General features: G+C 41.4%; 1 protein-coding gene across 2 annotated transcripts in view; it reads left to right on the forward strand.

The window, feature by feature from the left end:
• Positions 1-6,324: 6,324 nt before the first annotated feature.
• Positions 6,325-19,213, forward strand: part of cenpi (centromere protein I) — a 73,283-nt gene continuing 60,394 nt past the window's right edge. The window contains exons 1-4 of one of the 2 annotated variants that reach the window (XM_073058167.1): positions 6,325-6,546; positions 16,473-16,593; positions 16,915-17,033; positions 17,379-17,486. In XM_073058167.1, coding sequence (XP_072914268.1) covers positions 6,478-6,546; positions 16,473-16,593; positions 16,915-17,033; positions 17,379-17,486 — 417 coding nt within the window. In that variant the 5' untranslated portion in view covers positions 6,325-6,477. Of the gene's footprint in view, positions 6,547-16,467; positions 16,594-16,914; positions 17,034-17,378; positions 17,487-19,213 lie in introns of both variants that reach the window. The other variant, XM_073058166.1, reaches the window with a different exon arrangement.

Raw genomic sequence — 19,213 nt, forward strand, 5'->3', positions numbered from 1 at the left:
TGTATATCAAAAAAGTGAGGTAGTGTCCAAAGCTTCAATGTCCATTTAGGAATCGAATGGCAGAGAATGGTAATTTCTTGGGCAAAGCTTCAAAAGTAGGTGTTTCCCAGGGCGCACCACCAGCAGTACCACCCACTTGAAGTCATGGTTGTGCTTTTCTTTATTTTGTTTTCATTGAAACTTCAAGCACTGCATATCAATTGAACTACAGTGTTTTTTTGCTCTTTGGTTAATCCAAATACTTGCCCTTTAGATTTTTCACTGTTTCTATTGTGCTGATTTTGTAGTTTATCACATGTTAAGTAGTTCTTTTGATTAGTAAAAGACTTTACTCACCCTGTTAACTTTAAATTGCTTGTTTTTAATCATTCCATTTAATCTTTTGACTAAGCCTGCAATTGAGGATGGAAGCTACAATGAAAATATTGGTCAACGTTTAAGGCCTTACATACGTCTTTTATTACTTCCCAGTAAAGCGGGCACCATTGTTATCATGCAGCTTTCAAAGGATCCAGAAAATCAGGATGATTTCCTTCAATAAACATTTAGCCACTGTAACTGCACCATTCTTACTACAAGGGAATGCTTCAGCCCATCATGAAAAACACCAATAATAACCAATACATAGTAATACATTTCACATGAAAGTAGTTGTATAAAACCCATCTGTAAGTGCACAAACAGTTCATCAGAAGGGGTGTGAGATTCTTCCATCTTCACTAGTTTCCCCGGATTTTGTAAAATACATATCATACATTGTTCACGAACTTGATTTACAGCTTATGATAAACCACGGGAATACCATGTTTGATTTGTAAGATCTATCAATCCCATCTTCAGCCTCAGGAGAAAGAGTTCCAGCCAAGTCATAAAGCCATAGAGTGAAGATAACAGTGCCACTTACAGAGTTGTAGATCTGAACAGAATCTAGAAAAATCTCTTGTTAGGTAATAACAGTAGCTCACATTTTACACAATAAATTTCTTCCACATAAGTTTACAGGCAGATCCAGAAAAAGTAGACAGGTATTTTGTATATATATTCTGATCTCCAGTGCTAACCTCCACCAGGTCTGATTTCGGGACATTAAAAGTCTGTGTTTAGGAAGGACAGAATGCAATTTGGGCCGAAGGCCATTTGTAATTATACTAATTGAAGATCCCAGAGCCTGTTCTTTTGGCAGTCTTGAATATTGTTCCACTTTCGGTACTATCTTCTGTATATATTCTTCTACAGACTCACCTCTACCTTGTTGTGTCTCTGTGATCTTAAACTATTTAGTCTTTTCAGGAAAGGCAGCACGTAATGTGTCATACATATTTTAATAAAAATCTTCATTTGGCATGGTGGACGGTCCTAGCCTGGCACTGTTGGTGTTATTGAAAACCCTGACATTTAAAGTCATAACATTTGTATTTGGGGCTAACCATGCCTCATTAATGTTTCCAAATCCATAATACTAGGCTTGTGACACAAAACAATAGTTTTAAGTTTGTGAATAGCTTTTTCCAAACCTGTCTCTGGGTCGAATAGTTGTTCTACCAAAGCCCATAATTCTCCTGCTGTCCAAGGTCAATATATACTCCTTGGTTCCCCATCCATAATTCCTCCACTGATCCCTTCCCATAATTACTCAACATATACCATACTTGTGTCCCCTTATTTGAGACAGGGAAGGACTCCCCTTGTCTCATTACCAATTTCTAGTCTCTCTTCCTCACCCTACTTACCGATTTTCTTTCGTTTACTACAGTGTTCTCTAGGGATTAAATTTATGAGCTCAGTTTCCACAAATACTACTCTTACTTTTTTTGCTGGTGCGTCCATGACACCAGATGTGTCCCTGACACTCTTACCATTCAAATTTGGTGCATCTCTGACACTCCTACTGGTCAAATCTGGTGTGTCCCTGATGCCATAGGTGTCCCTGATAAACTTACCAGTCAAATCTAATCATTGATACCCATATGTTTCTGGTTGCCATGCTGAAAGGTGTTGGAATCACAGAGAGATAAACTGATCTGGAATGGAAGTGGGGCAGAACCCGGTATTTGCCACTTGCCTGGGAAGGCCACACAGAGCAAAAAGTAGATTTACTTTTTGGTGATTACTCCTCCACCAGGGTTTCCCTGGGAGCAGACGGTCATCAGAATCCTCCTTGGTCTGCTCCCACATCTAAACATGTGATCTCGGTGCAACCCCAAGTTCTGTTGAGCACCTTTTCACTACCTTATAACAAACAATAATTAACTCAGAGTGGATCAATCGTAAAAGTGTGTATTTTACTTGCTGCAAGGGAAGACTAGCACTGCACAAGATGCAGTGGTGGCTTTGAAAACACAGACAGCACAATCACTCCTTTATACCCAAGTGTTAGATTCAGTTAAGGACATTCTGTGCATCTGCTTGGCATTCTTCCAGTAACACATCTGCTTGTCTTTCTGCAGTTTGTCATATACTCAAGGTCCATTGGCATAATGTTGCAGGAACACTATTAGCAAAGCTCTCTGATAAAATACAGGTTACATTTTGCTTCAGATAAAAATGTCATTTTGTTACATTTCCATGCCATGCAAGGAACTTTTTTTTAGAAGATTATTGCCAATTTTGGCACATGCTCTTAAAAAGATTTGCCATCCCTGGTCTTGGGTTTAATTGAGGGATTTGGACAATGACTCTATCTACTACAGCACAAGATATAACAAGTATTTATTTACTAAAATTCCCCAAAAATGTTAAACATTATTGATATTCCAAGTCCCCTAGCTTTACCAAAAAAAAATTGTGTGGATAGATACCTCAACAGTTACACAGTTGCATTTGATGTCATATTCAAGGTATACAAGGGAACTCTGGGGACAAATAGGGTTTGATTTTGACCATGTCAGATTATACACAAAAATTTTGATACCTCCATCATATTTTAATGATTGGTGTCAAAAACACACAAGACATAGAACACAGAACATGGAACAATATGGCACAAAATCAGAATCAGGTTTAATATCATAGTATGGATCTTCGGCCCACGATGTTGAACTGTTTTTTTAACCTACTTCTTGACCAATCTAACACTTCACTCCTACATAGCCCATAACTCTTTTTTTTCATCCATGTGCTTTTCTAAGAGTCCCTTATGTATCAGCCTCTAACACTACCCCTAGTAGTGCATTCCAGGTAGTTACCACACCCTATGATAAAAAAATCTCACTCCAACATCTCCCCTAAACTTTCCTCCATTCACCATTGAAGGATATCCCGGGGTATTAGCCATTGCTGCTCTGGAGAAAAAGTCACTGGTTGTGTACTCTATACACTCTAGTGTATAATCTTACACTCTATTAAATTGTCTCTCATTTTCTTTTGCTCCAAAGAGAAAACTACTAGCTCACTCAACCTTTCTCCGTAAAACATGCTCTCTGATCCAGACAGTGTCGTGGAACATCTCTGCCGCACCATCTCTGAAGCTTTCACATCTTTCCTATAATGAAGTGACAAATGAAGGTCAGCAGACCATAAGTGACCAAGCATCACTTAATTTAAATAGCATCAGTCTATGTATATAAGATAATCTTATGTATTTACATTTATTGTTTTTTTTTCTCGGGTCCTTTTTGGTTATTGTGTTTTTATTCAATGTTGCATTGGATCTGGAGTAACAAACGTTCATCCTCCTTTACACTTCTGTAGTGGTGAATGACAATAAATGATCTTGAATCTTGACAGTGCCTGCTTAACCCTCTGATCAACTTGCATGGCAATTTTGAGGAATCTATGGTCTTGGGACCCCAAGTTTCCAAGGATTACAAAGACTCATAAGAAGAACTACTAAAAATGGAGGGAAAGCTAGTTTTGCCATTCTAAGCAGCGGACATTGGACTTTTTAATTTAATATTATGGGAGATTGACTTTATGTAATGTCTGTAAGACTGGTGTTTTTAAAGAATTAAAATTTCATAATTAGTTGATTACTAATAATGTACTAAAAATGAAGAATAGCCCTTAACTCGGCAGTGGAGTTATCAGGGCACCGTCATGACGGTGTTTCCGTAGCAAGCTATTCTTGTTTTTACGAGGCCGAGGTGCTAGCTCAACGCTCAACCGGACTTGGATTCGAACTCAGGAACCTTCACTCCGCAGCCCGGCGCTGATATTATTGTGCCACCAAGCAGGACAATGTACTAAAGTACTGAGAATAAATCAATTGCTTGAGTGACAAAACAAAATACTAATTTGTGTTTTAATAATAAGGGGTTAAATATCTCTGAAATAAACCTGTTATGATCTAACTGAATTGAGATCTATTTGATACATTTATCACGTAATGTGAACAAAAAGTTAACAAAAGTTTACTATCTTAATTGTTTAATTTATAGTTGGAGAAGAATCAATCATCAATGCAATGTTTTAATTCCTACCATAATTGATTCCTAACTTAACCCCTGACAGACCCAGTCTTGTCTAAATTTTCAAAATTCAAGGAGGTAATATTTTTCCACCATCCTGTTTCCTTAATATTTGAAAGCTACATATCTGCTCTCTTCCTAAATTCCAAGGCACCTTTTCCTGGCTTGCATTATCCATTATGAGACATTCTGAGAAATTTAAAATATTACAGATACTGAAAAGAAAAAAAACTCAACTATTGAAACAGTATCTGTGAAGAGAGAAATCAAAATAATATTTCAGATCAAAGAAATTCCATTTTCCAATTTAAATTAAAATCCATGGCCAGACACAGCTCTAAGTGCATCTATAAATTTACCAATGACACTGAAGTTGTTGGTAAAATCTCAGATGGTGAGGAGGTGGTCTCCAGGAGTGAGATAGATCAGCTGATTGAGTGATGTTGCAACAACAACCTTGCACTCAACATCAGCGAGACCAAGGGATTGATTGTGGACTTCAAGAAGGAGAAGTCAGGAGAACCCACACTATCTTAATTGAGGGATCAGCAATGTAAAGGGTAAGTAGCTTCAAGTTCCTTGGCATCATCCCTTAACAGGATCTATCCTGAGCCCAATACATTGATGCAATCATTAAGGCATACTAGCAGTTTTATTTCAGTAGGGGTTTGAGATGTGGCAGGTCACCAAAGACTCTGGCAGATTTCTACACATGAACCTGGAAAGCATTCTGACTAGTTCATCATAGCCTGGCATGTAGGTTCCAATGCACATTTGAGGTTTTAGGAACAGCTTCTTCCCCTCTGGTATTTGATTTCTGAATACTGTAGTGCATGAACCCATGAACGCTACCCCACTATTCCTTTTAAGCACTATTTATTTATATTGTATTTTATAGTCATTTTAATGTCTCACTCCGTACTGCCACATAACAACAAATTTCAAGACATATGTTATTGTTAATGAGCCTAACATGTGAATGCACTGGAGGCACTGCAGAAGACATTCACAACATGGTGCTTTCAGTTTGTGTAGATAGGCTCGATTTGTTTTCCTTGGAGTGGAAAAAGCTGGGGGGGGGGAGTGGCTGGAAATTGAACTGATACAGCTAAAGTCATTTGATAGTTTTCTGTAACACATTGGCCTAAACAACTCTCTTTCATGGTCTACAACCAATTAGTCCAGAGGCTACTGAATCACCTCAGTTTAATTTTCCATCTACTCTGACCAAACGTAGCTCAAAGAACATCAATCTAACAGGTTGTCCCCTTTAGGATTCGATATTGATTTAATAATTTCTAATAACCAGTTTCCTAACTGACTCAGACCCAAGGTCATTAATTCATTTCTCTCCCGTTCTCCACATAGGTTATTTGATCTACTGGGTATTTCCGGCATTCCCCTATTATCTCAGAATACCATTACGTCTCTGCTTTGGCTGTCCCATTTGCAAATGTCTTCTCACTGACAAACTACCATCAAAGTAGTCTGAGTAGTAGTAGTTATAAGTTAGTTTACTGTAGTGTATAACGTGAGGAGCATCAGATGGAATTCCACGCAGTCTATGGACCCTGGGCCCTGAAACAAAAATACTTAACTTTTGTATGGCTGCTGCTAGAGCATTCAACTCATTGTATGACCTGAACCACCCTGCACTTCACCAAAACGCAAACATTCTCTTTGTTTATTTCAGCAACCTGCTTCCTCCTTCGTCACCATCATACGTTGAGTCATTAACTTGAAGTGTCTACCTTTCTCCAAAACTGGTACGTGACCTGTTGAATATTTCCAGCATTTTTCTGCTGCATTACAGAATAAAAAGAATTGGCGTTCTTTACTTGGTGAATGGAATACAAACATTTACTGTTCGCGGTTTCTTTCAGTTGCCCACTTTCACGTCGCAGATGTCCGCGTTCTCAATGCGCATGCTCTGAGCCATCGGTCGCGCACATCGCACGTCAGCTCCCCCTTCGCGTTGCGCTGCGCAGGCGCCAACGGCCTGCCGTTCGCGCGCGGATTTGAAAGTGTCCCGGGTTATTTTTCACGATAATGGAGCGGAGCCGTGGGTCGAATGTTCGCTTTCGGGAGGTGGGCGTTGACACGGAGTCGCTGCAGAAAGCGGTCGAGTACTTTACCACTGGTAAGTGCAACAGGGGCCACTTGCCATCCTACTTCAGTCATCGTGTGGAGGAGAGCCAGCCTGGGCGTTGAGAGTTGCCCCCTCCCCAAAGCCTGGCTGCATCTAAAGTACAGTCAAGCGAATAGAATGAAAGAGCGAGCAGGGTGTCAGGACTTGGCGCTGCAAAGGATGGTAAGGTGGGTTGGGTGAAATCGGGCCATATCTGTTAATAAGATCTTGAATGTGATCTTCGGGGGGTATCTGGGTACTCGCTGAGGATTGCCCGTTGGAATTGATCATCAGCGTTAGTTGCAGTGGAAGCCGAAATGCTTGTTTGGAGATGTGTAGAGACAAGAGACTGTCTGTGTTGTCATCTGGAGTTAGGTCTGTTAGGAAAACTCAGCTGGTTTGACAGCATCTGTAGGAGGAAAGGAGTTGGTAATGCATTTGGGTCAAGAACCTGCATCAGTTGAGGAGGAGAAATTGATCCTCTTGCACGTGATTTTAAAATAGTATAGAATCATTGAGGGAGAGCTGAAAGATGCGGGATCTAAATCAAAACAAAATATTGGGTCAAGCTCTGTGGGGTGAGAAAGATAATTTCTCAAACTGAGGAACCTGAGAACTAAGTAAAGTTGACAGTAAATTTCAAATTGTAGAGAAGGTATCAGGATTTGTATTAGAGATTAAATGACACATGACGGTGAGAGTTAAAAGGGGGACAAAGGCAATGAATACTGTAGTAAAAGATGGGTGTAATGTCTGGACAATGTAATAACTTTATGAAAGAAAATGCAAAATGATTCCAAAACACAAGGAATTTTACATCTGAGGTGATAGTTGAAATGATTGAAAGAATAGTTGGAATGGATAAATCTTTGATCTTAAGGGCAAAGTCACTGATAGTAGTGTCACTTTTGATTCTGATTTAAATATAACCTTCATAGAACACTGCTTGGTGTAAAATGTGCTGCTGACGAAGACCGTTTCTGGTGATGAGCATAGTTACTTGTGATGTTGTAAGTAGGTTGAAGTCTAGGTGAGTGAAATGATTTAGTTGGAATGCACAGGAAAATGCTGGAATTTTTAGTTTTTGAATGGGGGATGCAGATATATACTTGGAGGATAATGGTGATTTAGTCAGGTCACATCTGTGGTGAACAAAGCAGAGTTTCATTAGAACCAGAACAGATTTGAAAATGTACTTTAAATTAGGTGACAGCACTGGGTAGTGAAAAAGGCATGTGGGGTTCTTACCATCATCAACTGTGGCACTGAATATGAAAGTGAGAACACCATGGTTAGTTCACATTTGGAATATTGTGTACAGTTCTGGTCACCATTACATAAGAAAGGTGTTATTGTGCTGGAGAGGGTGCAGAGGTGCAAATATTGTCTTGCGTGAATGAGGTTGCCAGAGAAAAGTACTAGTAGTTATGAAGCAGCTTCTTTATTCAACAAAACAAGACACAGCAGGCATCATATGCAGATGTTTTCAGTCGGAAGGTCTGTCTATTCCCAGCACTACACACATTTTATATGCTAAAGATCAAAGACAATTCAGGGCAACTCAAACCATTTAAATTTACAATCTTCTCACCATCACACCCAAAATGAGTGTTAATCACTGTGACATCCATGCAATGGAATATTGATTGGACTCATGCATAGCAGGCAATCAGGTAAGCGCCTGTTTCCTGGTTTGCTTAGTCTGCAAACCTATTGTTCAGAGCTGGATTAAAATTAAATCCATAATTCAGACGTAAAGACAGGCCCAAGTTGTCTTCTAAATCTGCTAAACACAAAAATTGCTCTAACAGTACCTCCTCTTGGCCCTCCTGGACAAAAAATAAAGTTGTACCAATAAAGGCCAATGTTAAGGAGGATCTATTCAAATAGGGCAGCAGAAATGCCCTGCCTTGGAATTCCCCCCCCCCCCCCCAATTTCTTTATGTGCATCTACATCTACCCTATTATCTCTAATTGTTAACTACAGAATGCTAAGCAGAGAAACTGTTTCTGAAATTTGAACACATTCTTTAGAAATGTGTCTTCATTCATATGTCCGTTGTTTCTTCCCCTGTTGGTTGATTGCAGCATAATCACATTCCCCGTCTTCACCCCTTCGTTCTCTGGTAGCTAAAACTCTCTCTTTCTAGGGGTACCAGTAAGGCAAGTGCATCAGGCTCACAGGCCCCCTTATCAACATGCAGGAAGGAGTTGGGGTGGTTTATATTTGAATAGCTGGTTGTACCCCCTTCCAAACTGTCCAGTTGATTATTGGCCTAACTGCTGAAAGAGATCAGCTCATTTGTATTCATGACTGCCTTTAGATACCATGTGCAATCTTTCTTAGTCTTCCATGCTATAGAAGTTGTGGAATCTGCTGTGTCTACTTTAACTTGTTGGGAAAGTATCTACCCACTGGGTGAAGTGATCCATAATTACTAGACAGTAGCTTCCCCCCTCCCACTCCCCACCTGTGAAGTCCATAAGACCGTAAGACAAAGGAGGAGAAGTTGGCCATTCAGCCCATTGAGTCTGCTCCGCCATTTTATCATGAGCTGATCCACTCTCCCATTTAGTCCCACTCCACCGCCTTCTCACCATAACCTTTGATGCCCTGGCTACTCAGATACCTATCAATCTCTGCCTTAAATACACCTAATGACTTGGCCTCCACTGCTGCCCATGGCAAGAAATTCCACAGATTCACCACCCTCTGGCTAAAAAAGTTTCTTTGCATCTCTATTCGGAATGGGCACCCTTCAATCCTTAAGTCATGGCCTCTCTTACTAGACTCCCCCACCATGGGAAACAGCTTTGCCACATCCACTCTGTCCATGCCTTTCAACATTTGAAATGTTTCTATGAGGTCCCACCTCATTCTTCTAAACTCCAAGGAGTACAATCCAAGAGCGGTCAAACGTTCCTGATGTTAACCCACTCATTCCTGGAATCATTCTAGTGAATCTTCTCTGAACCCTCTCCAACGTCAGCACATCCTTTCTTAAATAAAGAGCCCAAAACTGCACACAGTATTCCAAGTGAAGTCTTACCAGTGCCTCATAGAGCCTCAACATCACATCCTTGCTCCTATACTCTATTCCTCTAGAAATGAATGCCAACATTGCATTTGCCTTCTTCACCATCGACTCAAACTGGAGGTTAACCTTAAGGGTATCCTGCACGAGGACTCCTGAGTCCCGTTGCATCTCAGAACTTTGAATTCTCGCTCTATTTAAATAATAGTCTGCCCGTTTATTTCTTCTACCAAAGTGCATGACCATACATTTTCCAACATTGTATTTCATTTGCCACTTCTTTGCCCTTTCTCCCAATTCTCTCTGCAGACTCTCTGTTTCCTCAGCACTACCGGCCCCTCCACCTATCTTTGTATAATCAGCAAACTTAGCCACAAAGCCATCTTTTCCATAATCCAAATCATTGATATACAATGTAAAAAGAAGCGACCCCAACATGGACCCCTGTGGAATACCACTGGTAACCGGCAGCCAACCTGAATGGGATACTTTTATTCCCACTCTCTGTTTCCTGCCAATCAGCCAACGCTCTATTTGTGTATGTAACTTTTTAGTAATTCCATGGGCTCTTATCTTGTTTAGCAGCCTCGTGTGGCACTTTGTCAAAGGCCTTCTGAAAATCCAAATACACAACATCCACTGCATCTCCCTTGTCTAGCCTACTTGTAATTTCCTCAAAAAATTGCAATAGGTTTGTCAGGCAGGATTTTCCTTTAAGGAAACCATGCTGAGTTCTGCCTATCTTGTCATATGCCTCCAGGTACTCATCCTTGACAATCAACTCTAACAACTTCCCAACCACTGATGTCAAGCTAACAGGTCTATAATTTCCTTTTTGCTTCCTTGCCCCCTTCTTAAATAGCAGAGTGACATTTGCAATCTTCCAGTCCTCCGGAACCATGCCAGAATCTATTGACTTTTGAAAGATCATTGCTAATGCTCCCGCAATCTCCACAGCTACTTCCTTCAGAACATGAGGGTGCATTCCATCTGTTCCGGGAGCTTAATCTACCCTTAGACTATTCAGCTTCCTGAGTACTTTCTCTGTTGTAATTGTGACTGTGCACACTTCTCTTCCCTGACACCCTTGAGTGTCTGGTATACTGCTGATGTCTTCCTCAGTGAAGACTGATGCAAAATACTCGTTCAGTTTCTCTGCCATCTCCTTATCTCCCATTACAATTTCTCCTGCATCATTTTCTATCGGTCCTATATCTACTCTCACCAGTCTTTCCTTTGCCCTCTCCTTTGCTTTTACTTTGGCTTTGACTTCTCTTGCCAGCCACGGTTGCATCCTTTTTCCATTTGAAAATTTCTTCTTTTTTGGAATATATCTGTCTTGCACCTTCCTCACTTGTCGCATAAACTCCAGCCGCTGCTGCTCTGCTGGCCTTCCTGCTAGTGTCCCTTTCCAGTCAACTTTGGCCAGTTCCTCTCTCATGCCACTGTAATTTCCTTTACTCCATTGAAATACCGACACATTGGATTTCGGCTTCTCCTTCTCAAATTTCACAGTGAACTCAATCATGTTATGATCTCTGTCTCCTAAGGGTTCCTTCACCTCAATCTCTCTAATCACCTCTGGTTCATTACACAATACCCAATCCAGTACAGCCGATCCCCTAGTGGGCTCAACAACAAGTTGTTCTAAAAAGCCATCTCGTAGACATTCTACAAATTCTTGAGATCCAGTGCTGACCTGCTTTTCCCAATCCACCCGCATGTTAAAATCCCCCACAATTATCATAACACTGCCCTTCTGGCAAGCCTTTTCTATTTCCTGTTGTAATTTGTAGTCCACATCACTGCAGCTGTTAGGAGGCCTGTATATAACTGCCATCAGGGCCCTTTTACCTCTGCGATTTCTTAGCTCAACCCATAAAGATTCTGCACCTTCTGATCCTATGTCACCTCTTTCTAATGATTTAATATCATTTCTTACCAATAAAGCCACGCCACCCCCTCTGCCTACCTGCCTATCCTTCCGATACACCGTGTATCCTTGGACATTCAACTCCCAGAGACATGCATCCTTTAGCCATGTCTCAGTGATGGCCACAATATCGTACCTGCCAATCTGTATCTGTATGACAAGATCATCCACCTTATTCCTTATGCTGCGTGCATTTAAGTATAACACCTTAAGTCCAGTATGTGGTACTTTTTGCTTTGATTGCACTGCAGCTCATCCCAATGGCTGCAAATTTGCCCCATCACCTGCCTGTCCTTCCTGACATCTTTACCACTCACTATCTTAGATTTATTTCTGTTTTCCACCTCCTCTGCTCTATCATTCCGGTTCCCACCCCCCTGCCAAATTAGTTTAAACCCTCCCTAACAGCTCTATTAAACCTTCCCACCAGGATATTGGTCCCCTTCGGGTTCAGGTGTAACCTGTCCTTTTTGAACAGGTCATACTTCCCCCAGAAGAGATCCCAATGATCCAAGAATCTGAAGCCCTGCTCCCTGCACCAGTCTCTCAGCCACACATTCAGCTGCCTGATCCTGCTCTTCTTGTCCTCGCTAGCACACGGCACAGGTAGCAATCCTGAGATTACTACCCTGGAGGTACTCCTTCAGCTTCCTTCCTAACTCCCGGAAATCTCTTTTCAGGACCTCCTCCTTTTTCATATCTATGTCATTGGTATCAACATGTACCAAGACAGCTGGCTGCTCGCCCTCTCCCTTCAGAATATTCTGGACCCGATCCGAGACATCCCATACCCTGGCACCTGGGAGGCAACACACCATGCGGGTATCTCTATCAGGCCCACAGAATCTCCTGTCTATTCCCCTGACTACTGAATCCCCTATGACTACCGCATTCCTCTTCTCCCTCCTTCCCTCCTGCACAGCAGCGCCAGGCTCAGTGCCAGAGACCTGGTCACCGTGGCTGTCCCCTGTCAGGTCATCCCCCTCAACAGCATCCAAAATGATATACTTGTTGCTGAGGGGGGCTGCCACAGGGGTGCTCTCCACTATCCGGGCATTTCCCTTCCCTTTCCTGACAGTCACCCAGTTTTCTGACCCCTGTAGCTTAGGGATGACTGCCTCCCTGTAGCTCCTGTCTATCACCTCTTCACTTTCCCTAATAAGCATTAGGTCATCAAGCTGCAGCTCCAGATCCCTAACACGGTCTCCGAGGAGCTGCAAACCCGGTGCACCTGGTGCAGATGTGGCCATCAGGGAGGCTGGAGGTCTCCCGGGATTCCCCCATCTGACACCCTGAACAAAGCACTAACCCTGCAGACATGCTACCTAATTCTACAGGAATGAAACAAGGGAAAATAAGTCTACTCACCCAGTTATCTCGCCAAGCACACAAACTTTAAACCGTTAGCTGTGTGAGCCCTGCTGTTCCTCCATCTGTCCGGGCTGATTTGCCAAGGGGAAAAAAAGAGTTGGTGCCTCGCTCTCGCCTCTTCCCGTTACCGCCTAAGCCTGTTGAGCCAAAGCCCCACATGCTGCTGCCACTCTCTCTGCTGCCCACTGTATAGGGTGGATTCTGGATGTTTTCCCAGAATCCCCTTGGCCATTGCTGGTTTGCCAGTTGTAGCGTTGTGCCCTTACCAGGGTTATGCTGGGCACAAACGATACAGCGGCAGTTGCCACCAGTCCTGTGGGAGGGTTGTGATCATGCTCTGCCTTCCCTGGTGCATCACCCGTGATATAACTTCAGTAGTATCCACCTAATACACAACTCCTTCCCTGGTGTCCTGCTCCCTTCTGATTTCTTCTTTGCTCCATTTTTCCTTCTCTTCTGCCTTTTCATATAATTTTACTAAACGTTGTTTCTTCCTGCACACTTTCAATTTCAATTGCCTCTTGATCTTCTGCTGCCTTCTTCGCGTTGATGTTTGTCCACACATTTTGTTTCTGCTCCTTACTCTCCCCTTTCTGGTGAGCTTTTACTTTATTACTGCCACCTCTGCTGGCAGACTCGCTGCTTTCAGCAGTTATTGTGTTAGGTGCCCATGCTGCGCATCTGCCTTTTAGCTGTTGGTGACTGCTCTCAGCCACCCCATATTCAGGAGCTCTGCAGTGGTATCAGGTGTGTTTAGTATGAATTGTCCTATCATTACAACTGATTCACTTACTCGCACTGCCCATGCAGTGCAGTCTAAAGCTGCTATGCAGCGAGGAAGTCCTACTGCATTGGGTATCTGTTTCCTTGAATAATATGCCACTCACTTTTTTGTGTCTCCATGGTCCTACACCACTGCATTGTAGTACTCTTCCTCCTAGCTGCTGTATAGGTGAAAGGGATAAACTGCATCTGGTAATCCTAGCATGGGAGCAGGGTCCAATGATTTCTTGATATCTGTAAAAGCCTTTTCCTTATCTGGCCCCCATCTTGCTTCCTCCAGAGGGAGCTTCCCTCCTTTAATCAAGGCCTGTATCAGGGTCACTAGTGCTGAGAACATTGGTATGAAGTTATGGCAATAATTGAAAAGACCCATTACCTTCCTCACTCCCCTTATGCTTACTGGTTGGGACATGCAGCTGTTTTACTGAACATTTGTCATCTGACATGGCCTTCCTCCTCTGCAAAATGGTGTAGCCCAGGTACTGTACGGTTTGCTTTCCTACCTGCACCTTGTGTGGACTGATATTAAACCCCTCGTCTAGCAGTATCTCTACACTGGCTATTGCCCCTAAATGACCTGTTTCATCTTCTGAAGCAATTAGTAGATCATCTACATACTGTAAGCTGGTTAACCAGTAGGGCGTTAGATTGAGCTTTTCCAACATCTGCACCATCACCTTACGAGAAATGGCTGGGCTACTGTGGAATCCTTGAGGAGTATGGTCCACGTGTACTGGTGCCCAATCAGGTCCAAACTGGTCTTAGAACTCGGGTGCTAAGGGGAGTCTTCAAAATCTATTGACAATATCCAAAACTGAAAAAAACTGTGTCCTGGAGACGTGCCATTCAGGATTGTTGCACAGCCCCCCACAATCCCAGTGTGGCCTTTAGTGCAGTATAATCTATTGTTCACTGATATGATTCATCAGGCTTCTTTACTGTCCATGTAGGTGAGTTAGTAGTTGACACAGTTTCCCTGAGTATTCCCTGGTGTTTTAGTTTCTTCGCTATACCCTGAACAGCTGTCAGTACACTTACGCTGACTAGGTTGTGTTCTCTGTTGGTCATTCAGGTTTGCTGCCCCTGGCTTGTCCATATTATTTTTCCCTTTCCTGAATCTATAATGGCTCCTACTTCTCTTTGGATGTCTCACCTAAGGATAGTACCCTCATTATTTGGACATATCCAGAAATACATTGGAAGCTGCACTCCCCAGATTTTGATTATTTGTGACCCGCTTCTTTCTGCTTTTACTGTTTTTCCTCCACCCATAAAATAAATAACACATCTGGTTGTTGGCAAGGGAAGATCATTTATGGATACCAGTGTCAACTAACATATTGCATCTGCCGGCCCCATAACAATGCTGTAGTGTACATCCATGGGTCATCAGCACAGGCAGTAGGGGCTGCCGCCACATCTTCTTCTGACTCAGAAGTCGTCTTCTTCAGCTCTATGATCTGATCAACAGTCAGATTGGTCAGACTGGGCACCGGTGGGGTGAGAGATTGTGTGTATGCTTGACTTTCACCTATTTTTCTTTCTTCTTCTTTAGACACTTCCTCTAGCTATGTCCTGATAGGCCACAGCTGTAGCATATCAACTCCTTTACCCTCCCACATCCATTCCAGTAGTACCTTGCTTCGTGCCCCGGCTGCCAGCACACAAAAAACCTCTGTGACGTCACAGCAGCTACATCCACTTTAGCCACTTTATGATTTCTTTTGCACTTTCTTTGGTCTATCATACCAGCCCACAAACTTATCGTTCCCAGTTACTCACACCTCCCCCCAGTTGCTGCTCATTTCCCCTTTAAGAGAGCAATATCTTTCTTCATTGATGATGTTCCTGGTAGTTGCCCATGTACCATCCTGCACCCCCTGGGCCATACTGTTCCAAGTTTTCATTGGGCACATTGCTTTTACCAACATATATATATCTTTATGGTACATCTGGTGAATTTCAACCATTTCCTCAAGCTTGCACCAGAATTCTGAAACCCCACGTGCAACTTTAAGTGAGGGTAACTGACAAAATGCTCTGTTTCTCCCCTGGGGTGAAAGAATTATGAATAGTCATAATTAGAGTCAAGGGCTGGCCCAGATCATTAGGGTTCTCAACCTGACTTTGCCTGACCTCAGCTGGTGCCACCTGACAGATATACCTGGGTAAAAGGTTTCCCTGAAATAACTCCACACTAATTCCCACACTGGTCAAAATATAAATGATGGGTACCAATTAAATATCACGTGCTTAAAACCGCAGAGTATGTACTCCACAACCTGAATTTGTGATGCCTGCTGTATTCCTTTGCATCACACTTGCAAAATATGTATGCTAAAATGCAGCCTTCAGTACGAGTATACACGCCCCCACAGATGTCCCAAGTCTTCACTAACAATGCTTTATAACTGTTGGCTCCGTCTCACCAAATTAACACACAAAGTTTCGTCTCTTACATAAACAGACATACTCATGCGCACCCGCATAAAGGGTTTAATGGCTCTCCTGTTTTTGTTCCTTATGAACAGTGCCTTTAGGTTGTAGTACTTTAGTAGGATTTTAGTGATAATATTACAGTTGGTGGATTGTTGTTTTCATTTATGTTGTTTATTAGTAATGTTTTAGCAAGTAGAATCTACAATTGACTGGTCATAGAGCTTCTGCGTTAACGAGAGAAAAATTCAACATGGTTTCTTATTCGTGATTCCCATCCAAGATTAAATTATAACTTAGCAGAGGCTGCGTGAGATGGGATCTAAGTGTGCGAAAGAAAAAAGCATAATAATTGTATTTTCTGTTTTGGTCCAGTGAAGGAGAAAAATCCATCAAAAGGAATTCTTTATCTGGAGACAATTGAAGGCATTGCTTTTGAGAAGGGCTTGCTACCGGATGTGATTGAAGCACTTCTGGATGTGGCTATGAGTGCCAGACTAGGTAAACAAACTTAATGTACAAAAGAAAACTTTAAAGGTATTAAAAGGCATGATATAGAAGAGTATATAATAATTTATTTTTCCTTAGTAATATCAATTTTAATGCTGTTATGGAAAACTTCAGTTGAGCTTGTTTTATTAAATATCAAAAATTTTGATGACACCATCTATGGTGTATTTGAACAAATTGCAGTGCAAATTAGACTTTTAGATGGTAAAGTGTAAAATATTTTCATACATTGTCACATTTTTCTCTTGTAACAAATGTTTTCATTTTGGTATACTGTAGTGGGTCTGATGAAATGAATGCTTTCTTTTAAAGTTGACAGGTTGAATACACGCATCTTAAGATGCCTTATTCCTGCGTCAGTAGTTCCTGAAAATGCAGTGACTAAAGCCATCTCCTGGATATGTACAAGGAAACCTGGCGTTAATGTCCAGGTGAGTCAAAATGCTTTTGGAGAACAGGGAACTGTGCCTTTATTTAAGACTCAGTTCAGCCCAGCATCTGAGCTACAGTGGATGCTTACTTCATAGATGATTTTCTTTGCAGAATTTCATTTAAATCACTTTTATATCTCAACTGTACTTCTATTAATGACCATTAGTAAGCAATGAATGGCAAAAGGAAAACCTATTATAATTTTATATTTTCTGAGACTAGAAATAGTCCAAATGATTTATTACAGGTTAGTAAGTGAAACAAATATGGAGAAGATTTGGAAATATGGAAGTGACATATAAACTAAATGATGTTGATGAAAAATTAACTTTTCTGATCTGCAGGTACTGTTTTTCAAGTGGTTGTTAGCTGTGTTTGATCTGTTGGATTCAAAGAAACATATACATTCATTGTATGGCATGATTTTCTTCTTCCTTCAGAACGACAAACTGGTAAGAAATACTTCAGATTTTCTCATTAGGCAAATTTTATGTGCCATAGTGCAATATTCTTACTGAATGATAATATGTGAAAGTGAATCAATGGCTCAGGGTTTCTCAGCTGGGGTTCCATGAATGGTCGCCAGGGGTTCTGTGAGAGATCGTGATTAAAAAAAAAACATCATTTTTTGAACTTCACTCGATGCTAGAGCTTGCAGTGGTGGACAGTGACAGAGCAGCCTTGTTAGCAATCTCGTTAGAGGTCTCTCAGCCCAGTAAGGCAGTGTGCAGTAAGACCACGTTTATTCTCAGTTTTTGATGCGAGGTAAGGGAGACCATGGATAATGTGAGCACTGTATTGCATTGAGGGAAGGACGGTAGGCTTATGGTGAGTGCTGTATTGTATGGAGGGGAGGACGGTCGGCTAATGAGGAGTGTAAAGTGCATTTTCTGAGTATTGAATGGACTTATCCAACTTGGGATGTGACATCAGCCTCTCCCTCCCGAATTACCTCCCACAACTTCCCCTTGTGCGCCATTGACTGACTTATGGGAATGTTGTAGAAAATTGGAGGGAAACTTTCATTCTAAAGAAGAAATTTGTACCTGCCATGACTCAGCTGCTGGCCTGCCACTTTGCTGTTGTTGTAAACATTGCAGCAGGTGGATTGTGTCGATTAGAAGTGAATTGTACTGTGAAGTTTTTATTTTTTTTGTGTGGTTTTCTCATTCATTTTTTTTATGCCATTCTTATTATGCAACAATGGTCACAAAAAAGTCTCCTTACCATGAAAGCTACTTAAAAGTCACACAGTTGGTGAGAACCTAATAATACCAGCATGTAAAATTATAGTGGGTAAAATGCTAGGACAAGATGCAATATGAGAAATTGAAAAGGTTTCACTCTCAAACAGTACGATAAGTCGACGTATTGGTGACATCATATGATGCTAAAGAGGTTTTGTGTGATAAACTGAAAAACACCAGATTCTGTCCAGGTTGATGAGCCAACACATTTCACCAATAAATGTCATGTTGTAGCATTTGTAAGATTTGTAAATGATACTGAAATTCAAGAAAGCTTTTTCCGTTGCAAAGAGCTGCTGAAACAAGCAGAGGCCAAGATATATTTAATGTTCGGTCTTCATATCTGGAAACAAAAGGTTTTTCTTGGAGGAACTGTGTTGGCGTCTGTGCTGATGGTGCCCCATCAATGGTTGGCTCAGTGAGGGGTTTAATTTCTCTCTAGTAGAAGCAGAAGAAAAGCCTGATGTTGTCACAATATACTGCTTCAACGTTGCAATTAAGTTTTCATGTTATAAATAGCATTAATTAAGATCAATTTACAACCTTGATTTAAATTGATCTACAGAGCTGACCTTTAAGAAAATTAAATCCTATTTTGGCTTAAGTCAGTTATTAAACAGAAATGTATTATGTTTGTGTTATGAGATTTTAAAATTTACGAAAGGGAAAAAAGATTCATTACAAGAAGGGTAAGCTAAGCTTACCATTCTTGAAAAATAAAAGGTAGTTTTGCTAACAATTCATTCTAATTATAATTAATTCTAATTCTAATTATGGCATTTGCAGTGTAGACATCTCTTTACTTTAAAATGTCAACACTTCAGGATGGTCTATGATAATAAATGCATGATACTATCTGGAATAGAACTGCAGTGTAGAGATACCTAGAGATCATTTTGCCTCTTCATGTCTGAAGGAGTTTTGCTGATTTG

This window comes from Hemitrygon akajei, chromosome 10 (genome assembly GCF_048418815.1).
Source record: "Hemitrygon akajei chromosome 10, sHemAka1.3, whole genome shotgun sequence".
NCBI classification, from domain to species: domain Eukaryota; kingdom Metazoa; phylum Chordata; class Chondrichthyes; order Myliobatiformes; family Dasyatidae; genus Hemitrygon; species Hemitrygon akajei.